The sequence below is a fragment of the Chamaea fasciata genome, unplaced genomic scaffold (genome assembly GCF_029207755.1).
Source record: "Chamaea fasciata isolate MVZ Bird 193981 ecotype frontalis unplaced genomic scaffold, bChaFas1.0.hap1 SCAF_1, whole genome shotgun sequence".
Taxonomy (NCBI): domain Eukaryota; kingdom Metazoa; phylum Chordata; class Aves; order Passeriformes; family Sylviidae; genus Chamaea; species Chamaea fasciata.
This window is the reverse complement of record NW_027094086.1, coordinates 128,799,566-128,823,971: the sequence shown is the minus strand read 5'-3', so window position 1 is coordinate 128,823,971 and position 24,406 is coordinate 128,799,566. Positions and strand designations below refer to the sequence as shown.

The 24,406-nt window shown below is 42.5% G+C and overlaps 1 protein-coding gene across 1 annotated transcript; it reads left to right on the top strand.

Moving 5' to 3' along the window:
- The first annotated feature begins 8,396 nt into the window (after positions 1 to 8,396).
- ASB4 (ankyrin repeat and SOCS box containing 4) lies at positions 8,397 to 19,435 on the top strand. The gene is made up of 5 exons (XM_066197215.1): positions 8,397 to 8,899; positions 12,410 to 12,709; positions 14,859 to 15,349; positions 17,019 to 17,132; positions 17,754 to 19,435. Exons 1-5 carry the CDS (start codon positions 8,686 to 8,688, stop codon positions 17,940 to 17,942), a joined length of 1,308 nt encoding a protein of 435 aa, XP_066053312.1. The 5' UTR covers positions 8,397 to 8,685; the 3' UTR covers positions 17,943 to 19,435.
- Positions 19,436 to 24,406: the final 4,971 nt, after the last annotated feature.

The following is a 24,406-nucleotide window of genomic DNA, read 5'->3' as shown; positions in this document are numbered from 1 at the left end:
GATATCAAACAGCAGTCACAGAACCACACATCATCACAGAAATCTTCCTCAAAGTGTTTCCTCAGAGATTCATTAGATTGCAAGAAATTTGGATATTTATGATCTCTTTTTGCAGAACCAGCTTTCTCAGAGTTGTTAACATATGAACACTGCACATCACATGTAAGACATATACATATACATAATACATATTTTCTTGTCAGAAAAGAAGTCAGAATTATAAACTATGGTTTGGGGAAATTTGTCTTTTAGCGGGTCATTTTAAATAAGACCAGAATGTCCGTAGAAGGAAAAGTCGGACTTCTTTCTAAAGGGAAATCTCTGTCCTCTTATGTGGACTCTCCTCCAGGAATCAGGCATATCTGCATGATGGCCAGATCTTTCAGCGCACTTTCCATTGACTCAGAGGTGAGAAATTAGATGGATTAAGAGAAGAAAAAAATAAGTAATTTGCGGAAAAACACAACAGATTTTGTATCACAATTTGATTTCAGTGCTAAGTAAGTGAAAAATTAAATTAATAGAAGAAAAACAGTAATGTTCTATTCCTGCATACTATTTGGAAGCAATTTCTAACATCACCATGGCACATACCTTATTTTCCAATTAACTTTTATTTTTTGCATATTATTATTAAACATGTTTTAAAAAACAACTCATCTAAATATTGATTAAAGTACTGCCTTGACAAAAATCTGTCATTTACTACTAAAAATTCTCACCTACAGAGAGTTATTTGTCACCCTCTTTTATTTGGCTTACCTTACAACCAGATTTATAACACAGATCATATTTGGTTTACTTTACACTTAATGTTTCCAGAGTATGTCTGATCTGGTTTTGATTTCCATCTTCAGACAAGTAAAATTGCACCCTATATGTGTTTCCACAAACTCTTGTAGGAGACAATGTGACCAACTCAAGACTCAGATATTTATGCTGTAGGAAAATGTTTGGGCAAAGGAGGAAAAATATTTTCTTGTCTGAGCTGAGCACTGGTGTTCTGTAAGAGTCACATAATCCTCCAAACTATCTCACTCTGGCTTGGGTCCATCCTTGAATCGTTCTGTTTGCTTCCCTGTGCCTACCAAGGAAACAAAAGTCTCATCTGGTGGAAGGTGATGGCAAAAGGGAGTAACTAGATCTCCTCTCTACACTTATCCTTGCTTCAGAAATGTTCTTGTGCCTCTTCCCCTGTAAAAAATCTTACACCAGCCCTAGGTGGAGAGGATACAGCACTGTGCAGGCTATTTAGCATATTCTTCTCTTGGAGAAGTTATATATTTCAATCAGGGATAAAAACACCACTTTAAGTTACCATTTCTCAGAAGGAAGTACATTATTGACCAGATTTGTGTTGCAACAGAATGATAAGTGGGTTGATTTTTAAAATGATTTAATTATAAAGAATATTCTTTAAATAACTGTCTTGAAATTGAAGAGGTTTCTCCAAGTGCTTTTCAGTTTTGGATGCAATACACTGGATCTTTAACATGACTACACTGATACTAAAAGGTGTCAGACTCCTGGGGCTTTTGATATTTCAGGACTTCTTATATTAGATCTGGGTAATCCGTTGACGACAAAGAAAGCCCACAGTGTGCAGCACTGTATTTTCTTGTTTCTTACATAATGATTTAAAAGGAAGAGCCAAGCTGTGATCTTTATTTTAAACTTAGTTAAAACGATTTAATTGAGAATATGGTTGGAAAAGGACAGACTATAAAAAGAATTAAAAATTAGTTAAATGGGGGCCTGGCCCAGGGAATGCAGAAGGAAAAAATAAAACGAAGCAAAAATAAAGCCTACATCCAATTCCTAGACAAAGCTACTGAGAAAGTTGTGATTGGTCACTATGGCAACAGATTTTTTAAATGGAAATAAAATGCTTTTAATACCACAGGCACATTTTTCTATGCAGATCTAGTAAATTAACTCAGACTCATTAAAGTGAACATAATTTTACAATACATATTCTGTACAATGTTGGAAACAGCAGCACACAGAAAATCAAAATATAAATAGCTATAAGATGCTGATGTTTTTACCATATTACTGGTTCAGTCATTCAGAGGCTCGGGAGGTAAATGGTAACATTACTTATTTTCTTTCCTCAGGGAATATTTTAATAACTGGTGTAAATCAAGGCAACTGTAAGCTTAAATGAGAAATATTTGCTTTTATTTTCTTGGCTTTTATACTAATGGTGTCGGGGTGGTGAATAAACACATTAAGATGTAAGAGTAAGGTGTAAGAGTTTGTTAATACATCCTCCACTGCACACTGATGGAGATAATTCACTTCTCATCCCCTTTGCTCCACATCCCACACAACAGCATCAAAGCCAAGCCAGCCTTGCATCATTCATGCACATTTTAGATATCTGTCAACAACAGCTGGAATTCCTGTACTTGGAGCAGGATTTATCCTATTCACTACCAACAAAACCAGCCTCTAAGATTATGTGAATATCCTGTTTTAGACTGACACAGCTACATTGTCATTTCTGCACCTTTGAACTTGATTTGCTGTGCTCAGGGAAGGTAGAGGTCAATACCCCGAATGAGCAAGATTAGCAGCTTACATTGCTTAGAAATGTAGCAAGCAGCCACCATGTATGACTGATTTATCAGCAATCGTTGGGAAACACAGGCAACAGCAGAGATTGAAAACATTAATCAAAACCACTGGCACAGCCCCGTGGGTGTAGGACGATTATGAAGCCGCATCAGACCTGCACTGTCCCCGCCTCTCTGCTGCCTCCAGCCGTGTTTGTGATGCACTGCTTAATTTGTGATATCTCCTCTTCCCTCTCCACACATTCAGCCTTTCGGCAGATTCTTCCATATGCTTTATTTCAGCATTGCATCAAATTCAGTCCTTCAGAGCGAGAATAGTTAGATTCCCAGGCCAGCAAAGAGCTGGTTCTTTGGTGTCTGTTTAAAGACTGCTTCTCCTGAAAGTGCTTATATTTTCATACATCAGCATTTTCACCCAAGAAAGCTGGCATTATAGAGCAGTTTCAGAATTGGAGATCCTTTCACACTTCAGGTGGTTGCCTGTCCTAAAACTCCTGTCACTTTATTCAATATATATTTAATATCAAGGAAATAATTTAATATACAGGAACCATCTCATAGACACCATCTCAGCTCCACACAAATCTCACTTTGACAGGCAAGGCAGAAGTTGTTGGCAATCTCTCATCTTCAGCCAGCTGCTGCCACGGTTCAGCCCCAGCAGGGAGCCCAGCCAAGCAGCAGCAGCCCCACATCAGTGTGGGTAGGGAAGATGCAGCTGCCTGCAAGGCACTTTCCATGGGCAATGAATTATTTTTGCTCTGAAGGAATACTTGTCTAAAAAACCCTGCTTTCCACAGGCCTCATTGAAACTGTAGTCCATGCCTCACTGCACCAGGAGGAAAGAAGAGGTAAAGATTCACATTCATATTTAAGCTTGGTTGCAAAGCCCTACTGTTTTACATATTGTTGGATACTCAGACATCAAGCTGCAAAAAATACGAGGAGAATTTTCCACTAAGCATAGATAGGCAAGACTTGTCTTCTCCACGTCTTAGAAATACTGTCCACTTCATTTTAAATTCTGTGTAAACACAATGCTTTGTGTTTACAACAGTCATTCCCATTGAATCAAAGAGAACCTTCAAGCATTCTGGCTTGATATCTGTGGTATTTCTTTTAATGGTTTTGTAGAACAAGTGCATCTTGCACATACTTTTTATAGGACAATAAACTAATAATTATCTTAGTAGTAATTTTCAAAAGACTATTTTTTAATGTAAAATACCCTAAATTTAACAGCTATCATTCCAATATCAATGGCTAATCCAACCCCAAGCTTCTGAACATACTAATAAATACACTGACAGCAGGAACTGGAACAGTGTGCAGGAATAAAAGAAATGGATCACTGGGGCTGAAGAAGAGAAGAGAAGAGCAGGCATAAAAGCCAAAACAAAACCCATAGAAGAATGGGCTAAGCTTTCACCATGAAGACAGGAACCTCCATGAGAACAAAATTCTGCCTTGTTGCCATCAACTTTTGATTTTGTAACATGTGTACCTTAAGGCTTAAGCATATCACTTGCTCCATATTTCAAAATTACTTTTGTTTTACTGCAAACAAAGCTGCAAGGCCCCAGCTCTCCTAGGCACATAGGTTCCTAGGAACTGTACTTCACTGACTTGGGAAATTTATGTCTAAATGCCTTTCAGTATCTGTTTCCATCCCTTGCAAATGAGAACAAAAGTGAAATAATATAAAAAAGAACAAGTGGAGGATTCAAAACTAATGATGCTAAGAAAGTTTCAGGTTAACCAGTCACAGACATGAATTACAGAGATGATTTTTCTCAAAAGCTGATATACAGCTGAGCACCTGGAGAAGATAGTTTGCACCTGGCAGAGCTGAAGAGCTTTTTTCCTAATAAGAAATAAAGGAAAAAGCATGGGGATGATTTATGTAGTCTTCACACTCAGAGTCAGCATTCTAAAAAAAGAAAATCAGATAAAATATAACTATGGCTAAAGCTGGCAGAAAGATGTGCAGCAGTGAAAAATACCCCAATATAATTATTAGGAAAAAAATGTGTTAAATGAATAAGAGAGCTGCGCTTAATCCAGTTTGGGAAGGGAGAGCTGACAAGAAACAAGGGATACACTTGGCAACACAAGGGATACACAAGGTAACATTGCTCACCGAGTGGGCAGCAGCCTGGCAGACTTGGTCTGACACTGGAGATGCTGTAAGGGCCAGGGCAAAGTCAGGGGTTTTGATCCCTACTGCAACAGTATTTCCACAAGCATGAGCTGTTCAGAAGAGATCAAAGTGTGGGATTAACTCAAGGTTCTTTTTTTGCTTCAGGCCCAAAGATCTGGCATTCAGTACATCTCCCTCCTTAGTATGTAAGGCTTCAGAGCAGGACAGACTGCTTCACAGAGAGGTGTGTTCCTGCTGTAGAAGGGACCTCAGAGCACCAACCTCCGTGGCTAGGTGTGCTGGGACACTGCTGGAAGGCAGGTCCCTCTGGGGCTGGGGAGAGGAGAGCATTTGTGATGCCACCTGGGTGAGTGTGGGTGACCCTGCACCTACTGCTGCTCTCTGCACCCCATGACGCTGCCGCAGGAACAGGGTTGCTACGGAACAGGCTGGCTGGGACACAGGGCTGCCAGGGGACTGCAGGGGGCTGCCAGGATGTTCACCATTGCAACTCGGAGCAGCCCTATGGTTCTGCTTGCATCACCACCATTCTTTGGGAGCATTTCTCCTTTTGCTGGCTTCCTGCCTGCCCCAGTAAAGAGTTCAGGATGTTGGTTTTCACCTCCAAATTTTATTCAAGCTGTTCCCAGCACTGCTGTGAGTTGTGTGGCTGCCAATAGATTACTGCTCTACATCGGCAAGTGCCAATGAAGGGGCACTGGCTCCTCAGGAATCACACTCTGCACAGTCTGCCAGTTGTTCTTTTCTCACTCTCTGCTTAGGCCTTTGTCCTCTTATGAGCAGCCCCAGCTCTGATTTGCACTCACACTCATTATCCTTCTCATAACACCACCACAATGGTGTCCATGCACTCACCTTCAGGCAGCAATCCCCTGCTCAGCTCAGCTGCTTGGTGCCCAACCTAATAAAGGACAACGACCCACTGAAAGCAGTGGAAATACTTCTCTTGACTTCAGTGGACTTCTAGAATAAGCCTGCGATAATGTTGATGAAGAGGGTCCCCAGCAACCCAACTAAAGCCAGGGACAACAGTCCCATCACCTGAAGTGGGAAGCAGAGTGCACTCAAGAGGTTGTCTGCTCTTCTCTTGTTTGCTATGTAACCTTCATACCTGCTTCTTACGACCTGCTGTAACCATGTCTGAGGGCAGATCCAGCCTGTTCCCCGAGGTGCAGGTGTTTGTGTGCCTGTGGTTCGTCCTGTGCTCTGTGGCACTGCGTGGAGCAGAAGGAAGTGTTGGGGGCAAGAGTTATCTCCCTGGAAAAAATGTGCCTTCACATTAGCTCTGTAATTTAGACAACTGATGCTAAAACTGGAAACCATGTTTTTTTACTGGATAAAGTATGTGAATGAACAGCACCCACGACAGTGGCCTCAAGTCTAACTTATAAATATTGTAAATACTGTAGCTGCCATTTATATTGATCAAGGGATGAGCTATTGTTTCACAGTACAGTGTTCAGAATATTTGGCAGACCTGGGGATTGGATGAGATCGGTGTTGACTTTCAAAATCAAACTGCCACCTTGTGGTACAGTGAGGGAGAAGCTTGCAGGAAACTAAACAAAAATACACACGTATAGTAAAAACTGATCCTTTTTTGTACCCCCATGTCTTAGAGTATTTATGTATTCTTAAATATGGTTTGACTATACATCAGGCAAGTTAATAAAAATATTTATGTCGTGCTTTAAAAAGATTATCTTTTTGTGATTGTTTGTCAATTCAAAACACAGAAACATTTCCTTATTCTTGTGTGTAATTGTACTGAAACCTCAAATATGAGTAGATTTTTTCAAGATTAGACCCAAACACTGCTTACAGGGAAACACTAACTACTAAGGTCACACAGGTATCGATATAGGCTATCTACATATGTATAATTGCTTGCTTTCTCTCTTTTAAACTTAATGATGTTAAGAAAAATTTCTGTGAGAGTCAGAGCAGGGCCACACAAATTGCTGAAAGTGAGCAAGTTGTAATGCATAATCTGGTCTGAGGTGCTGTTCCTTCCCACGCATGCTCTTGGACCATGACAAATGTAAGGTACTTTTAATCAGCTTTCTCTTTCACTGTGGGCCAAGCCAGCACAAATTACTTCACCTTCCTTGTCAACCAAGAGCAAGCACGACGGATCAGCAGATGTACAGTAATCTGTTACAGTGACATGCTTGTGCATGTCAACCTTTGAGCAGCAGAGAGGCATAGAGATGTCCCAGCACAAGCCTTTCAGCCAGATTGAAAGTCCTCATGTCATATAATACCATTTATGAAAGATGATAGATAAAAAACTGATCAACTCCAAATCAAAAGTGTAGCTGAGGTGGACAATTGATTGCAGCCACATATTAGTGCTTTGTACATCCATGACTTTCCAGGAATATAGTGGTTTAAAAATAAAGTTGCAGGTAACAAGAAGCCTGTAAGATCTGGACTTCACATCCTGTTCCTCTCCTCATACCAGAGAAACATCAACATTTTTTTAAAGCCTGAAATCATCCACTACTGAAAGTAACAAAGTAAGCAGGATGTGGTTCTGCAGGAGGGAATGTAAAGGTATGAAGAGCTTAATGCTGACTGTTCTTAGGCCTCAAAAGACACAGATGAGGTTCCTGGGACCTATAGCACCAAGGCAAACCATTTTCTTTCCTCTTGTGTCTATTACAATGTACATTACCTTGGGGAATTAGTTTTTGTAAAGTATTTTTCATATAAAAGTACATAGGTAGAAGGAACTCACAAATATGAACTGCTGTCTGGTACCACCTTTGCTGAGCACAGGTTGTAGGAGAGCTGGTGAGCAGTCCCATGGCCAGGGGTTCTGCAGGTGCTGATGAAGCTGCCTGAGGAACCTGGCCCCTGGAAACCCTTCAAGCAGAGAGGCTGCTCTCACTTCCACTGTCACCTGGCTCACATTTCTCCATCAGCCCACTTGGCAGCCAAACTCACAGGAAGGAGAAGTATGAAGATTTCTTTCTAACGGTGGTTGTGGTGTCTACTTTGCTGGGTGATTTAAATCAAGGCTAAATAGTGTCCTCCTAGCTATGGTCTCATCCAGCAGCCCAAGTGGGTGCAGGTGTGAACCACTTCTAAGTGATGCATGGCAGCAGCTCATGCTAGCAACATGTGGGTTTTCATCCTCTAACTGCTGTCAGTACAAGGATGGGGCTGGCAAAGACTGCAGAAAAAAAGGAGGGAGGGGGCAGTGTTCAGTGGGTGATGGGCTTGTGAGAGAGAAGTTCTGAATTTAGATGAAGGTTGAGCAGAGGAAGAAGAGCCTATGGACCCATGCAGTCTCCTGTGCTTGCAGCTGAGTTAATTCACACACAAACCCCTTGCAGTGTATGAGATCCCCCACCCTATAACGTGACTGTACGGCCCTGCAGCCACCTTGTCCCAGAATTTCTCCTTCCAAGGGGCACTGCTTGTTGCCCCTGAACTCTGAAGAGTGGGTTACCTCCCACATGAAGAGTGCCTTGGAGATTTTTTAGATTTTTTTTTCCTGAATTGCACTTGTGAAAAGGCATCTGCAGGAAGAGCATCACATCCCATTGCAGCCAATAAATCAGCCATGGCAACTCTGAAAGGAAATGTGGGTGCTTCTCCAGCTGAGAAACAACACCCAGGACTAGTGTATTTTAAGGTAAGCAAATGGGCAGGACCAGAAGGTAATCAGGTGGTTAATGAAGCCTAATGTGTATGAAACCCATGGAGATAACTCTTATTTTGTTTTAATTGCTGGTGTGTCTGTCCTCACTTTCATCAAAAGAGCATGGTGACATCTAAGAGTGGCATTTCAATGCCTGAAATGCTCCTCATATAAATAGAACAAGCAGATCAGCATGACTGAGTGATAAAATTACCTTCTGGTCTTCAGAAACTTCAGCATGCAACTGTGCTATAGGGACCTCAGTGTGCCCCTCTTCACAGTACAAACATTTGGAAATGGATTTGGAGGAGACATACAAAGAGGGAGAGAACACAGAGAGGAAAATTACTCGAGCTACAGCTGCAAAGTTGGTGAAAAAAGCTTTTCTTGAAGCCTTGAAATCCAATGACTTTGAAACCCTGGAAGAGCTCTTGAGCCAAAAGAAAATAGACGTGGACACAGTGTTTGAAGTTGAAGATGAAAACCTGATTCTGGCATCCTACAAACAAGGTAAATGTGGCAGCATTCACCAGACAGGAAGTAGAGGGGTTTGAGTGATTTTCAGGGAACTGTGGTCTTTTATCTCTTCTGAAGCTGCAGCATAAGCTGATCCACAGGCAGTACCATCTCAGTAGGCTCACATGGCCAGGGCCACTGTAGTCGGGGAGCTTATCAGCTGTGTAGGCTTGGTGAAGGGAAGGCCAGAGCCCAGCCTGGGCCTCCTTGCTGCAGCTGCAGGAAACTCCAGAAAGAGGAGTCCGTTGCCATTTCCTCTCAGAGAACTCTGGTGCAAAGCCCAGAATAGACACATACAAGATAAATGGGCTGTATACATTTTTTGCATGAACCCATTCACTTATACAGACTATTTAGAAATAGAAAATACCCCTGTCTTCCATTTACAATGGAAGTAAAGTGGATTCTCCCTAGCTCAGGGGAACTAGGGAAATCCTGTGGACCTTGGATATTGCCAGATGAGAGAAGGTTTATTTTTCCAAATGACAGAAAGTGAGGATGTGCTAGTTTATCAAAACAGAAAAATGATCTGGAAAAAAACAACCAGAACAATCAACACATCTGTTTTGGAGTGTAAAAATCCCAAACCATTTCCCAGCCAGACGCTGAAAGAATTTCCAAAACCTTAGAACTTAAAGCAATAAACCAAGTTTTCTCTTTGCTAAAATCAATGTACTTCATGATCTACTTGCCAACAGACTCTATTTGTGTATTTAGAAAGCAGTAATGATCAGTCTCTGCCAGAAGTTAATCATATGTGGGGATAAACACCTCCAGTAGCAGCAGCACAGCAAGTGCACTTTCTCTTCTGTGGCAAAAAGAAAGGACTATCTCACCTCTTCTCTTTTTCTGTGTTTACCCCTTATTTAACGATTGTTTCCTGGTCTTTTGATTTCTTCAGGGTGAGGATGGTGCAGTCATGATGTACATCCCTTAGGGACAGTGTATGAACTAAGCCACACTGTGCTGAATTTATCTTAAAATACATCTTATTCTGTCCTCAGCAGGCTAAAATGCAATTTGGTTGTACTTTAAGACAACAGGACTAATGAATAGATTTTTAATCACAGATCATTTGACTGCAATCATTAATTAGTGTCTTTTGAAGAATTCTCTTTGTTTTCCAAAAAGTAGAGAGAGAGAAGAAAATGCACCCTTATGGCCTAAATCACAGTATTGTATTCACTTTGTCTGAAAGGCAGGAAGCACTTCTATCAACTCCTGTGTAAATTTTGGAACTTTTACTTTTGTTTGGAGTGATAGGTAACTGTGATATGAAAGGGGGATTTCCTCAAGGATGAAGAGGGGAGAAAAACTCACCACCCCACCATGCTGACAGTCTGAGCTTTGCCATAGCCCTTAGTGATGAAGTGGAAAAGAGATGTCATGGGTGACAGTGACTTTTCTTTCTCTTCCAAAGAGGTTGAGAGCTCTCAAAGATGCTGATCTTGCTCACACCATGGCTTTTTAATGTTACTAACCAAAGAAATAGGTAAGCTGAATGAGGTCTCCCATGGAGCCCACATCTGCTTCCTGCTTAGTGTCTGTCCCCGTCCCACTGAGCTCAGAGGTGTCGGCAGGTTTGGGCAGAGGACGTGGGAGATGCTCCCTGGGGATGTCTGAGCACAATTCACCTGCAAGCAGCACAGGCAACAGAAATATATTGTGGACTCAGGCAGGAAAATTGTGGCTGTAAGAAGTGATAACTTGGCTTTTAAATTTCACTTTCCTGCTGTTAATGTATAATTTATGGTTTATATCTGGCCATAAATGGGAGGCCCAGCCCTATGTGGGATAAATCAGAAGTGCATCACAAGTCACAGGTAGGAAGGGGGAACAACACACATGCAGTTGGATAGGGAGGGGATTTAAGAAGCTTGCTGTGCTATATGCAAAGACTTTGGGATATATCCCACCTTCTCCGTGCCAGGTTTGAGGGTATATGATGAGAAGGTTGCCCTAATGGAGTTGCCAGTGTGACCTGCACAGTCAGCAGGCTGTGTGTCCTCAGAGGAGGCTGTCACCCTGCTCAGGCACTCCGGGGCCTCAGGGCTGCTGCTTTTGCCATTTACAGTGTGGGTTCCTTGAGGACTGGGTTTGGCAGTCCCAAAAAATTTTGTCCTAGAGTGGATGACATGGTCTGCAGTTTCTTGCCCCTATCTGAAAATACACTTGGAATTTATCTAGGAGGGAAGAAGAATTTTAATCCATTTCTCCCTGCCACCAGCACTTTGTTTCCTTCTCACTTATACCTCATTAATACTGTAAAAACTTTATTTATATGACATTCACGTTGAAAAGCTGCATACAACCAGAGACTAAAAAAGGAAAGTTTGAATTAATTTGACCTCACTATACATCTTTAATATTTTTTCTGTGGTTTTTTTTTTACATGATAACAGATTTCACACAGACATATGTCCAAGGAGAAATAGACAAATCAAACCCAGAGAATTTTATAGTCACATTCTAGCTAAGATATAGGTAATGTGTGTATATATATATATATATATATATATATATATATATATATATATGTATGTATGTATGTATGTATGTATGTATATATAAAATTAGACTTTTCTTGCCCTTCTGCACATTATTATGATGCATTACTTTTCCAAAACAAGTGATTATAGCAATCATTTCTGAGACTATATCTGTGCAGTCACTAAACATATAGTCCTAATTTGGGAACAAGTATTTATGTTATTTGACCTTACACCTGTTTGTAAACAACAACAACAACAACAAAACACAACAAAAACCCCAAACAAACAAACAAACAAACAAACAAACCATTGTGACATTTTCTGAGAAAAATCCAAACATTTTGCAGCCAAATTTCATGCTAAAGTGTCACTGGGGTTGTTTTTGGCTCTTCAGCCTAATTTACATCAGCATCCAATCTCGTCACCCTGTGCTTCTCAGGGCAGTAGTTGGCAGGAGGTCCCTGACACAGCTGCAGCCATACTGCCAGGGGTCATCTATATGTAATGCATCCCTGGAGGTCTGGATCCAGCCCCTGACATGCAGGATCCTGCCATCTCCCACACAGAAACAGTTGTATGAGCTGTCTGTTGAGTCACTGGCCTAAGTAAATGCTTCTGTCTTATTCCAATGCCACATTTGTTCAGCTGTTGGCAGGCTAGAGATCCCAACTCCCCCATATTTTTTAGCTGGTGGCATTTCAAACTTTCTAAGCTTTTTTATTTGTTTGTTTTGTTTAATCCATATCAGTAAAAAATAGTCTAATAGCTTCTTTCAGAGTACATTGACATGGGAATTGTCTCTCCATAAGGCAGGTTATTCAGCACACATAGTAACAGTGCTTAATGAAAATGAAGTTATGCTTGAGAGAACTTTGTGTGCACTATGCTGGTGAAATTACAGTAAGTTCCATTAAAACTCCAACCCTTTCTTCCCCTTCAATTATTCTCAGTAGGTGGATAGTCCAAAGAAAAGTCTTTGCCAAGGCTGGTAACACATTCTTGCTTTGTGCAGGGTACTGGCTTCCTAGCTACAAATTAAAAATATCCTGGGCAACTGGACTTCATCTAGCTGTCATGTATGGACATCTGGAGAGTCTTTCAGTCCTCCTCAACCACAAAGCTACAATCAACTGCCGGCCCAATGGAAAAGCTGCCATCCACATAGCCTGTGAAATGGCAAATGTTGAGTGTCTCAAGATCCTTTGCAACCACGGAGCTAAGCTGAACTGCTTTTCCATGAGCGGGCAGGCACCCTTGCACTTCTGCACGACACGAACCTCCATGCCTTGTGCCCAGCAGCTGCTTTGGAGAGGTAAGGTAAAACTCTGGAGCATCTCTCATGGCATGGACAAAGATGGTAGGCATGGTCTGGCCTTTCTCTTAGGAGAAAATTTCTCAAAATAGATGTGTATTTATCCCTTCCATCCACAGGTGACTCATGTCTTCATCTCAGACTCCTTGTCCTCATCCCTTCAATCAGAGGAAGTTTCTCCCATTGTTTCCTTACCTTATCTATCTTTCCCTTTCCCTGGCCACTGGACCTCACTCCAGGATTGTTTCCCATTTCAGTGCCTCCAGTCCACTGCCCAAACAGTCCATCAGCAGCAGAGCTCCTCTGAATTAGGGAGTTTCTATTTCTCTTGGGGTTTTTTTTCTGTCTTTTTCATCTAAGTTTACTATTGAACTATTTTCATGTGAAGGGGCACCCCTCATCTTCTTTCTTGTTCAGATTTCCTGGACCTGAGTAAAGTTTTTCCAACCACTTGTTTTTTGAGATCTGACCTTGAAAAATTGGATGCAGTTTTTCATACCGTCTTTTCATTTGTCATGGATGCAGCCAAACCCATGCCTGGAGGAAAAAAAGGGTATTATATAAGATTTTTTTCCCCCCCCAAAGTAAGGTACATTATGCTGCTGGTCATCTGCAACAAATGAGGCTATGAATAGATATAATTCTTCCATAAATATATTTGTCACACACCAATTCCTGAACAGAAGGGTACTGACACAGGACAGAGTAAAAGAAACACAGTTCAAGTCTTCAGATACAGAGAGATTCTCCTACTTATCACACTGTGCCATGGCAATACAAATGATTTTGGGTTGGTTTTGTTACATGTGTTGTTACTGAAAGCTTTTCCTGAGATGCAGAGCCCAAGTGAAAAGTCCATGTTTAGTGGGCAAGGCAATCCACAGTCATAAATGAATAACAACATTGATTTTCTTCTGCTGGAAAAATACATATTATTTTGTTTGGTAGAAAGGAAAATAAATGCTGCCAGTTGTATCCTGACCAAAGCAAACAGTCCTGACAGCAGGAGTCGAATTTGCTAGCATAGAAAAGCTTAAAAGTCAAATGTACTCTTATGAAATGCAATATAGGGTGAATGCAAGTGAAAGGATGTATTCTGCAGGCTTTCTCCACCCACCCATCAACAGCAGCGTAATAGTACTTTAAAAGCCACCCTTCCTCTCAAAGCACTCTTAAAATTCCATATGAGCTGAATGCTGAGACTCCAGATAGAATGGGAAAGGTCTGGAGCAAACCGTGTCAGGTCTGCACATTCACAGAGCAGCACCTCCCAGGAGCTGAAGCCAGGGTGTCAGAATGTCCCTGCCCCAAAGTTTCCAAGATGCATCTTTCACCTGCCATGTCCCTTGGGATCCATCCAGGTCATTGCAGTTTGTCCTCTGCCTGGGGCAACAGCGCGAGCAGCGCTGATCCCACGTTTGGTTACCACCTCCAAACTCGGATTGCCGATGCCATCTCAGGGATGTCGAACACGACTAACACCCAACACGGCTTAACAGCATTAGCAGTCGGGTTTTCCAGCCCAGAGGCAGTTTCTGCCCCCTCTCCCTCCCCGCTCCCGGGCGGGGGCCGGGCGGGCTCGCTGCTCGGCAGATGGTGCTGTTGCTCCAGCACGGACGGCGCGGCCGGACCCGCCCGCCGGCGCTTCTGGAACGGGACCCGGACCCCGCCGGGGACCCCGGCAATGGGTTCTTTCATATCATCCACGGACCTGTTATGAGATGTCCTTTTCATCCAGGCTTGCCTTAACGAGGTGCTGCAGGAAGTGTTTTCAGGGTACAGAGCAGAGCAGAGCTGTTCTCCCGAGCCGGAGTAATGCTCTCCTTTCTCTAACAGTTCTCAATTTCTAGGAAAAAGCATTTTATGCAGAAATTTGGGCTCGCATGCTGCTCTGAAATAGAATGTTCAGATAAGGTCTTCCAGCTTGGGGCCAGCATATCTCATCTGAAGCTAGATCCAAGAACATTAAATGTCTTAGAGTTCCCCCGGAGACTTAACTAATGCAGGATCCATGCTATTTGCACTTTAACGTGTCTTTCATGCCAGTTGCCCACCCTGACCTTTTCCTTGGGAAGAAGGGCCCATACAGAGAGATGGCCAAACAAATGTTTCATTGCCTTCATTTTCCCCCATCGTCTTTCTTTGGCAGGAGCAAATGTGAACATAAGAACAAACAACAAAGACGAGGAGACTCCTCTGCACGTCGTTGCACGTTTGGGTGTCCCAGAGCTTGTGGCCTTTTACGTGGAACAGGGAGCTCAGGTAGATGCTCTCAATGCCTACATGGAGACTCCCCTGGCCTGTGCAGCCTACTGGGCCCTTCACTATAAGGATCAGCTATACAGCCAGGATCACCACCTCATCTGTCGGATGCTCCTAGACTATAAAGCTGAAGTGAATGCCCGTGATGAGGATTTCAAATCAGCACTCCACAAAGCTGCCTGGAACTGTGATCACGTCCTGCTGCATATGCTGCTGGAGGCAGGAGCAGAAGCAAACATCATGGATGTCAATGGTTGTGCACCTTTACAGTATATTATAAAAGTGACATCTGTGCGGCCAGCTGCTCAGCCAGATATCTGCTACCAGCTGCTACTGAATCATGGAGCAGCTAGGATATACCCTCTGCAATTCCACAAGGTTAAGGATGTCTTCATGCAGTAGGGGCATGGAGAGAGGTGGTGTCTTGAACAGGAGATAGATGAGTGATCCAAACCTCAGGATTTAGTGCTATCTGGATTTGCTGGAGTCCTGTCAGTGTGGGCCCAGAATGCCCAAAACACTGTGAGATGACCTATTGTAGCATTTAACTGAAGGGAAATTACAGTTGCTTATACCAGGAACCAGACACAGACCTAATTTTTGCTCTTAACCAACCTGAAATGCCATACTCTAAATGCTGGTTGAAGCCTAATTTTTCAGAGCAGATTCACTTTCTCATTTCAGAGAACCCACATCCCTTTGTCAAACTTGGCTTCATACAGGTTTAACTGAGCTATAGGAAATGCATACTTCACGGTCTCCCCCAAAGATTAGAGATGAGACCACTTGATTCAGTTTGTCACATCTGACATTTAAAAATCTATTCAAATCTATTCAAAATGAAATGCATCTCAATAAAGCTTTGGATTATTCCCAGGAAATGTGAGAATTAAGGAGAAGTGCTGGGCCTGGGCTCATGACTGATGCCCAAAAAAAAAAAAAAAACCCAACCAAAAAAACCCAACCAACCAAACAAACAAAAAAACCAAAAACCCAAACAAACAAAAAGAAAAAAGGTATTGCAGGATCACTCCCGAAAAGTTTTTAAACGCTTGCAAAACCCAAGACACTGACAGAAACACCTAAGAGTCTTGTTGTTATATCAGACAACTAAGTAAGCTTGATGAAGTCAGGACTTATTCTCTCTCATCCAGTACCCTAAGCAAGAGGTTGCAGTTCCCTGACTGCATAGGTAAATTTTAACAAGCCAAGCAACCAGAAGCCTTTGAATAAAATGCCAACATTTTAATTGTGCCCTCTTGCACTCAGGATGAGCAGGCTCTGTCTGTAGCAGAACAGTGCTTAGTTTCCTAGAGGGTATTTGAGAGCAAGGTCTGAAATCACCTCTTCCTGCACTCTATTGCATGGTGTGAAGTGGGTCTCTCTTCCAAACTACTATTTGCCCATCTGTAAAAATGTAGGATATTTATCCCAGAGGGATGTTCTGCAGTTTTGTTTCTGAAACCTGGAGACTGTGCGGGACAAAACTTGGTGAATGCAATGTTATCCCCTGCATATGAGTGACAATAGACTGTTTTTTTTTCCTGTTGAGCTAAAACTACTGGGCAGAACAATTGTGTCAGGGGCCTTGTGTGGATTGAAAGCCTGACTTTTGATCTGTCTCTTTTTCTGGTCATATTTAAAATTTTTCTTTATCAATGCATTTTTGATTCATTTGATGGGATTTTTTCCTGTTCCTGAGCTGCATGTGCTGAAGCAGGAATTTTTGTGCATGGCTTTGCCTGGTGTTGAGTCATTCAACACAGCTATGAACAAGATTTGGGTGATAAAGCCCACCCCATCCAGACTGCTGTGGAGATCTAAGCCAGCATTTCTGTATAGTCTTAAACTAGGGATGAGCCTGGGGTTTCTTGCTGTGCTTGCACAGAGTGGTGTGGAGGGACCTTGTGTCTTTTGCATCTCCAGTCTTATCCTCTTGTAATTGTTTGGCTGTGTCTGTCTCAGTTTGTTGTTGTGCAGTGCCAAGCCACCAGGCTAGCCCCAGCTTCCTGGTGGTACTCATGGTCTCCATGCATCCTGCCTACAGGTGCTGCAAGCCTGTCATTCCCACCCCAGAGCTGTGGAGGTAGTTGTCAACTCCTACGAACACATCAAATCGACATCTAAGTGGAAAGCAGCCATACCTGAGGATGTCTTGGAGGTAAGTTCTCATGAGTTATGACTGAGTAAAATCCAGGCTTATTATTTGCATGACCCATACCAAACAATAAGAAAGAAAGAACACTTTTCAAAGAGAAGAACATCTCAGAGGATGGGGACATCCCACTTAATATCTCTCATTTGACAAAAGCATATCACTCACTGAAAAAAGACATATTTTTGATATTTTAATTGTGACGTTATCCTTTGGAGCACCCCCTGTCAGCAGTACAGCAGGAGCTCAGTTGTCCCTGTACTCAGCCAGTGAAAAGATTCTAGCTGTGATTGCTGTTTCTTCGGATTTGTCAATATGTATATTTATATTTTCTTTTAAGTCAACCAATCATTTTTAAGTGCCACATTACATGAGTATGACTATGTACCTCTAGGTTCTGGTGCATGGGTCAGATTTCTGTGAACAGGATGACTTAGCTGCAAGTGCAAGGGACAATTTAAATGAAAAGTAAGAAATTAAAGAGGAAAAGATACGATCAAAAGGCAAAACTGTGGGACAAACTACAAGCTTTGACATAATTATCCCTTAAATTCAAAAATCCTTACTCCAAAAATTCTGGTTGCCCTAAAACACACTTGTGGGTTTGGGTTTGTTTTTTTTTTACAGCGGCACCAGGATTTCTATGACTCTTTATTCGCTGTGTGCAGCAATTCACCACGGTCACTGATGCACCTATGCAGATGTGCTATTCGGGCAATATTGTCAGAAAGGTGCCATCGAGAAGTCCCCTTGCTCTCCATCCCTCTGTCCATGAAGAAGTACTTGCTGCTGGAACCAGAAGGAATCATCTATTGAGCCATCACAGAGCAGGCACTGGCTTCTCCCTTCCTGGATCCATATGCCTCAGCGGGGTGCCAGAGATCCAGGCACAATCCTGACAGAGCCCGTGCATGTGTCCATTTGCTGGCCAGCCTGCAAGCTGGGCTGGCATTTACTGGCTCTCCTTGGAGCTGCTCTCTTTCCCTACACTGAGAAATTACAGCTGCAGGCTGCAGTTTGCACTGGGGAGGCAGAGCTGGAAAAGCTCCTGCTCCAAACACACCCAGGACACACACTGCTTTGTTCAGCCTAGCTTAAACAATGCTGCTGCTTCCTTCAGCACTTATACCACTGCTACCACTGCCTGCTAGATAGCATTAGATTAAATCTGAGCAACCTTTGATATTGTTTCACTGTGATTTTCTTCAGCCATCATTTTGTGAGTAAAGAAAGGATACTGTCAAAAAATAAGTCACAGAAATGCTTTCCCAGAATGAAATAGGCAAATTACTTTGGATTGTGACCACAGACCGGCTTTCAGTTTTCCTGTGCACTGACTCTCAATTCAATGTTAGTTCTCTGTTTGCTACCTGTCTGTATCTTATAAAGCTTTGTCATAATTATCCTTTTTAATTGTAAGAATTTTTTTTCCCTTTATCAACCACAGTATGTAAACAAGATCGAAACATGCAGCCCTGAATGTTTTGTATGTTGATACCCAAGCCTGGGTAGCTTTTAGCACATACTGTCTATTTCCACTCTCACTGTGGCCAATGATAAATTAATATCCTGGTGTCAAGAAAGGCAGGTAAAAAACACTTGCCCCAGAAACCTGCCCAGCTATACTTGTACCCAACCCTAATATCTCTCAGAATGATGTTGGATGTGATCTGGGAAGCATATGACCCCTCTCTTTATTGACTATAAAATGAACCTAGCCTGCTAGCATGGACTTTACACCTCATTTTTGGCAGCTAGGTGCAGGTGAGAGGAATCCCACATTAACCAAAAGGTGTTTCCAAGATAAAGATAGTTGGCTGTGCTGTTGCAGACCTGCCAGGCCCCCTGATTTGCAATTCCTGTGCTTTCGGACCTGCTAGCACTGGTTTCCTTTACTTCTAATGAAGTTACTTTCTTCAGTCTAGGAGGATGAAATGCAGAGCAGTGGCAGTTCACACAGCAAGTATCCCACAGCAAGAACAATTATTCTCCCTTTTTTAGTTTGATGCAACCCATCTGGGCTGTTCCAAACTTTTTAGATCCTGACAACTATGGGCTCTGTGAAAAGAGAGGTAAGCCAGGCCCACCATTGGGAGCCAGTAACTCCTGACTTCTCATTGCATCTCTGACTGTGAAGCTGTCAGTCCCTATTGTTATTGTTATCTCTTTGCAAGACAGCACACTAGGCTCTTCCCAGACAAACCAGAGCAGCCAAGCTGCTCAAGTGTCTCTGTGCCTCACAAAGTGGCAACAACAGCATTTGAAAAAATGTGCAGATTGTTTAGTGTTACAAATCACTTCCCTTTCCTTTCGTCTCAGTTTCCATTAATTAAAGCTTGTATGCTGTGTACAAGAATCCAGTTCATGGGTCTGTTTATGTTTAACCAGACAGCAATGAAGATTGCTATTTAACAGTTTCCCATTCTAATAAGGAATTTCAAAGTGAACACAGACCATGAGTAAATGTTTTCTTATGTGAATAAAGTTGTAATAAAGGTCTCTGTACTTTACTAAGCCAATGAGAGATTTCCATACAGCTCCAGAGATGTCTCTATCAGAGATACTACAGTAATTTACTGGGGAGAATAATCAGCATCTGAGACAGATTTTCTATAGAAAAGTCTGCTTGAAATACCTCCTGGTCAATGGGATCCGCTGGATTCTGCACTGCAGAAAAAGAGTGAATTTGGAAGGATGAAAAAGCATAGGTTATCTAACACCACTTCTTTTCTAGGTGATGTATCTCTGTAAGTCAGGCATGAGGAAGAGGATTTGCTAGCTGGACAAGGCAAGAAACGTTTATTGCTTTCTGAACAGTCTGACAATGGGGCAGTCCAGAAGAGACAGATGGAGGTAGCTGATATTATTGGAAATACATCCCCACACTGGCTCCTTCTGCAAGTGAAATTCTGCATCTGGAAAAGGGTGGCTCAAGGCAGAACAATAGCAGGGTTTTCTGACCTGTTGTAGCCAGGACTCTCTTGCTGAGAGAGAAGAATAAAGGCTGTCACAGTTCTCCTAAATTCTCTCTGATCCTCTCCCTCTCCAGCGAACATGTTTAATTTTTATTCTGTGGGCACCCAGGCTCACTTCCAAGCTTCATACCAAGCAGGTGCCAGATTATAGCCATTGTGGTATCTGACAGGGAGCACAGTGGGACCAGGCTGATTATAGCCATAGGAATTTGCAAGCTGTTAAAAACACTGGAGAACATCACAATCACAGAAAAAAAGACCTGAATGATGCACTTTAATTGCTTCTGTTGTGGAAGTTAGAAAGACCAAGAATAAGCAAATCTTAGTATTTGGTCCTTTTTAGCACTTTTTTTGTCTGTTACTGTATTCTATTCCCACACACTGGATGCTCATGTGAGGTGTGGGAGTACCTGATAAAAATATCATAATTTATTAAATTCATGTGATACACAAAGAAGGGGCAGAGGAAGGATTTTTTCTCTGTGGTGACCACTGACAGGGCCCAAGGGAACAGCCTGAAGTGTCAGGGAGCTTTAAGTTGGATATTAGAAAATTGGTCTTTCACCTAGAGGGTGGTTGGGCACTGGAACAGGCTCCCCAGGGAAATGGTCACTACGCCAAGCCTCACAGAGTTCAGGTAGTGTTTGGACAATGCCCTCAGGATCTTGTTGTGATTCTTGGAAATGGTGCCATGAAAAGACAGGAGTTGGACTCAGTGATCCTTGTGGATCCCTTCCAATTCAGCATATTCTGCCATTCTGTGACTCTCTGAGATGTCTTGAAATTTCATACTGCCATGAATTCTGATCATGCTTTTGTGTTTTCAAAGCCACATCAGATTGGATGACTCCACCTGGAAGAGAGACCTCTACACCACAAGTCTGAGCACAGTCATGACCTAAAATGACAGAAAATTCTTTTCAGGGTTGTTTGGTGTTCTCTGTGAAATGAATTGCTTCTTGCCTTTAGTAGAGATGTAGACATGTTTGAAATATTTCCACAGCATTTCAGGGCCTATTCGAATATTTAGAGCACAGATGAGCCCAAAGAATGAACGATCCTTTCCCATTCCCATTGGCAGCCCTTTCCCAGAGCTCCCTTAATGACTTCTCGATGGATAACAGTGAGATTCTAGGTTTTGGTCTTAGTGCTTTTTAGAAGTTGTATATAAAGAGATGTTCTTAAGCCACATGCATTGTGGACAAAAGAAGTTACCCATTCTATAACCATAGGGACACTCTGCATGTATTTGGGGACCAGTGCAGCTGTTCATGGAAATATGGGTATCTTCTTTGTAAACTGCTCTTGCAATAATTTTAAACTTACTCCCTGATGTCCGCTGGGTCCACCTTGACTCAAAACTCCAATAATTTATCCATGGAGAGTCTGTAGGTGAAACTGAAGTCTAACAGTGCTCAGGACTGTATTTCCATTCAAAAACTTTAAAAGTCTGTTCATACTTGGTCAGCTTTTAGAAACTAGAACAAGGAGTCTAAAAGAGCCTGGATGGTTTATCTCTCCAGCATTGCTACCTGTCCTGATGGCATGATGCTCGTAAGTGTTTCGGCATCCATGACATTTTATTTATTCTAAACCACCCAACATCTTTAAAAGAAAAAAATTCTCATCTTTCTATGAGGCAATATCTTACAGCCTATATACCAGTCTTGACAGAATCAAGTTAACTGCTGTGATCATGAATTTATAGAAATCTTCCAGTCTGAGCAAGACTAACTATTTTTGTAAAATGTCAGGAATATAAATATTAGGCAGCAGGGGAAAAGGTCTGGTCTGCCATGAAAGGTGGCAGCTTTACTTTTAGCTGCAAGCACTGCTGGATCAATTAAAATGATCAGAGGGGCTCAGCTCATTCATATTTAAGTAACGCCCTTTGAAAAACCACTAATGCTTCTGGCAGCAGATTTTGCTCATGGGACAAATACCTTTAAATTAAACATAGAAGAGTTCAGTCTTTGAGATTGAAGGGAAGATTGAAACAGTCTGGGGTGGCCTATGCTATTATATATCTTTATTAAACTCTCAGAGGACAAAGAGGCATGCCAGGTTTTCAGTGCTGGAAGGTTTGCAAGGCTCTTGAAGGGCTGCTGTTGTTTTTCTGAAACACTTCAAGATACACCTGGGTCAGACACAGCAATATTTCCATTTACTTTCAAGACATGCCAGTAGAATTTCCCTGAAATCCCTAGGGTTTCCTCTCCTACTAAATGACAGTGCAGAACACACTGTTAGTAGAGAAGCCAAAGCCTAGCTAGCGTCTGACATCTTAACCTCCCCAAGAGTTATATTAAAGCAGTGGAAAGACCTACCACAATCTCTGTAGAAAGGCAGGGACCTCTGGCACAGCAGACAAGTGGGTCAGAAAAGATTGCTGTATGCACCATTTTGAAATTAAATCTGTTGGCTGCTCAAAAATTTGTTTCTGACTCTTTCTCCAAATACATTTTAAGCTTTGTAGGACACAAAGTGTAGAAGTGACAATGGATATAATGCATTCCAATGACCTGTTTGATTTTAATACACAGTTAATTTTTTTTTAACATGTATCAGCTGTATGTTGCCCTTCACCTTGCATCGGCACCCTATGGAGTGCTGCTAAATTACAAGTTAGGCATTTGAAATGAGAACAGGGGGCACGTGATGATTTTATATCACTAATGAACCATTCAGTTCTGCTCTTTCAAGCTGGGGCTGACTGGGGATGCTGGTACCAGCCTTTTGCCTGGCGCCCAAGTTACACCACACTTAACCTTTGTAACAGTGCAATTGATGTGGCTGCTCAGGCTGCTGGTACTGCAATCAGCACTGAATTATTTTATGCCAATAGTAACTGTCAGTGGGGAGTTGCACTGCCTCAGTATAACCATAAGCTTGCTGGCTGTTTATGGGAAGGAGGGGGGTTGAATCCAGACAGCTCTGGTCAAGGGTAGGGATCTTTACCTATTCCTGGTAACCTTACAAAAATTGCTATGGCTTAAGAAGTAAGGATAAATAACTGCTAAGGTCTGAGGAAGAAAGTGCAGGAACAAAAGAACAGGAATACTCAGAGAAAGTCTAATTTATAACATGCTATAAAATAGGGGACAGAATTGTGTGCCTTATAAATATATGGCCATTGGTTCATACAGCATGAAAACACAGGTGTTGCTGAAGGGTAGGGCAGTGCCTGAGCTGGCTACAAGCACACAGCATGCTGGAAAGCTCAGGCAAAATGACATCACTGCAGTCAGGGCAAAGCCATTTCATGGCAAATCGTAATTTAGGTATTTTAACATTCATGCAGAGTAAAAGTGGCCCAAAAGACCCAGTGGCCACAGAGTCCACTGAATTACCCCTACCTCCCGAAGGCTGAGTCAACCCTCAGGTGTGTCTATCCTGCTGTTTCCAAGTTCCCTGCTGGGGAAAGGTGCATGGCTGTCCTGCACTCAAGGGCACACTGTCAGCCTGTATCCATGGTGAGCACACCTTGTGGTGGCAGCAGCTCTGAACCATGCCTTGCTGGAAATCTGGACTTCAGTTTGTATATGGGTCCATTTCTTCTACAGCCCTGTCTTCCCTTCACTCTAAATCCACAGAATTTCACTGATTTCTTTAATTCCCTCCCCCTTCCTGGCTATATAGCCTCTGGCACACGACATAGCATCTCTTTCCCCACTGCATATCTTTCACTACACCCTTTTCTACCAAGGGCAGCAGAGCCACTACCCCTCTACACCCCTGTAGCTTGCAGGTTTGTCCCATCCTCCACCACACCTGGATTTCCTAACCCACAGCAACTTACTCATTTACTCAGTCTGCTGGAACAAAATCTTCTCTCAAATGCCCCTCATTCCTATGGTGGATGGATGAAACCCAAATGCTGGATGGATTTTGTGGGGCAGGCACTGGGCTTTGCCTTGCTGAGCACCAGCTGAGTTGAGCTGTGTTCACACATTTCACCTGCCAACATAGCAGGAGGTCTCTACCCTGTAATCAGAAACATGGCTGAGACTCCTTGTTCTGCCAGCTTTCCATGAAATCTTCCAGTGGTGTGGGAGGAAATACAAACCAGTGACCTTGACTTCTACAGACACTAGGATGTTCTAAAGATCTGTAGTCTAGCAGCAAAGCCTTTGTTCACAAAGCCATTTATCTCTGGCAGCTTCTTCTTGCACTGCTGGAGCAGTGGACGCACCCTTCCCTGGCTGAGACAGTTCAGCCTGGTGGATGGAAATGGGCAGATGTGGCAGGGAGCTGTGCAGGGGAGAGGTAGGAGCTCAGTCTATCCACATGGTGGGGGGGGTAAGA

Excerpts from the sequence above, each read along its gene's own strand:
- ASB4 (XM_066197215.1), top strand. The coding sequence starts at position 8,686 with ATGGATTTGGAGGAGACATACAAAGAGGGAGAGAACACAGAGAGGAAA. Across the intron at positions 15,350-17,018 it reads ACCCTCTGCAATTCCACAAG|GTGCTGCAAGCCTGTCATTC; the intron begins GTTAAGGATGTC and ends TCCTGCCTACAG. Across the intron at positions 17,133-17,753 it reads TACCTGAGGATGTCTTGGAG|CGGCACCAGGATTTCTATGA; the intron begins GTAAGTTCTCAT and ends TTTTTTTTACAG.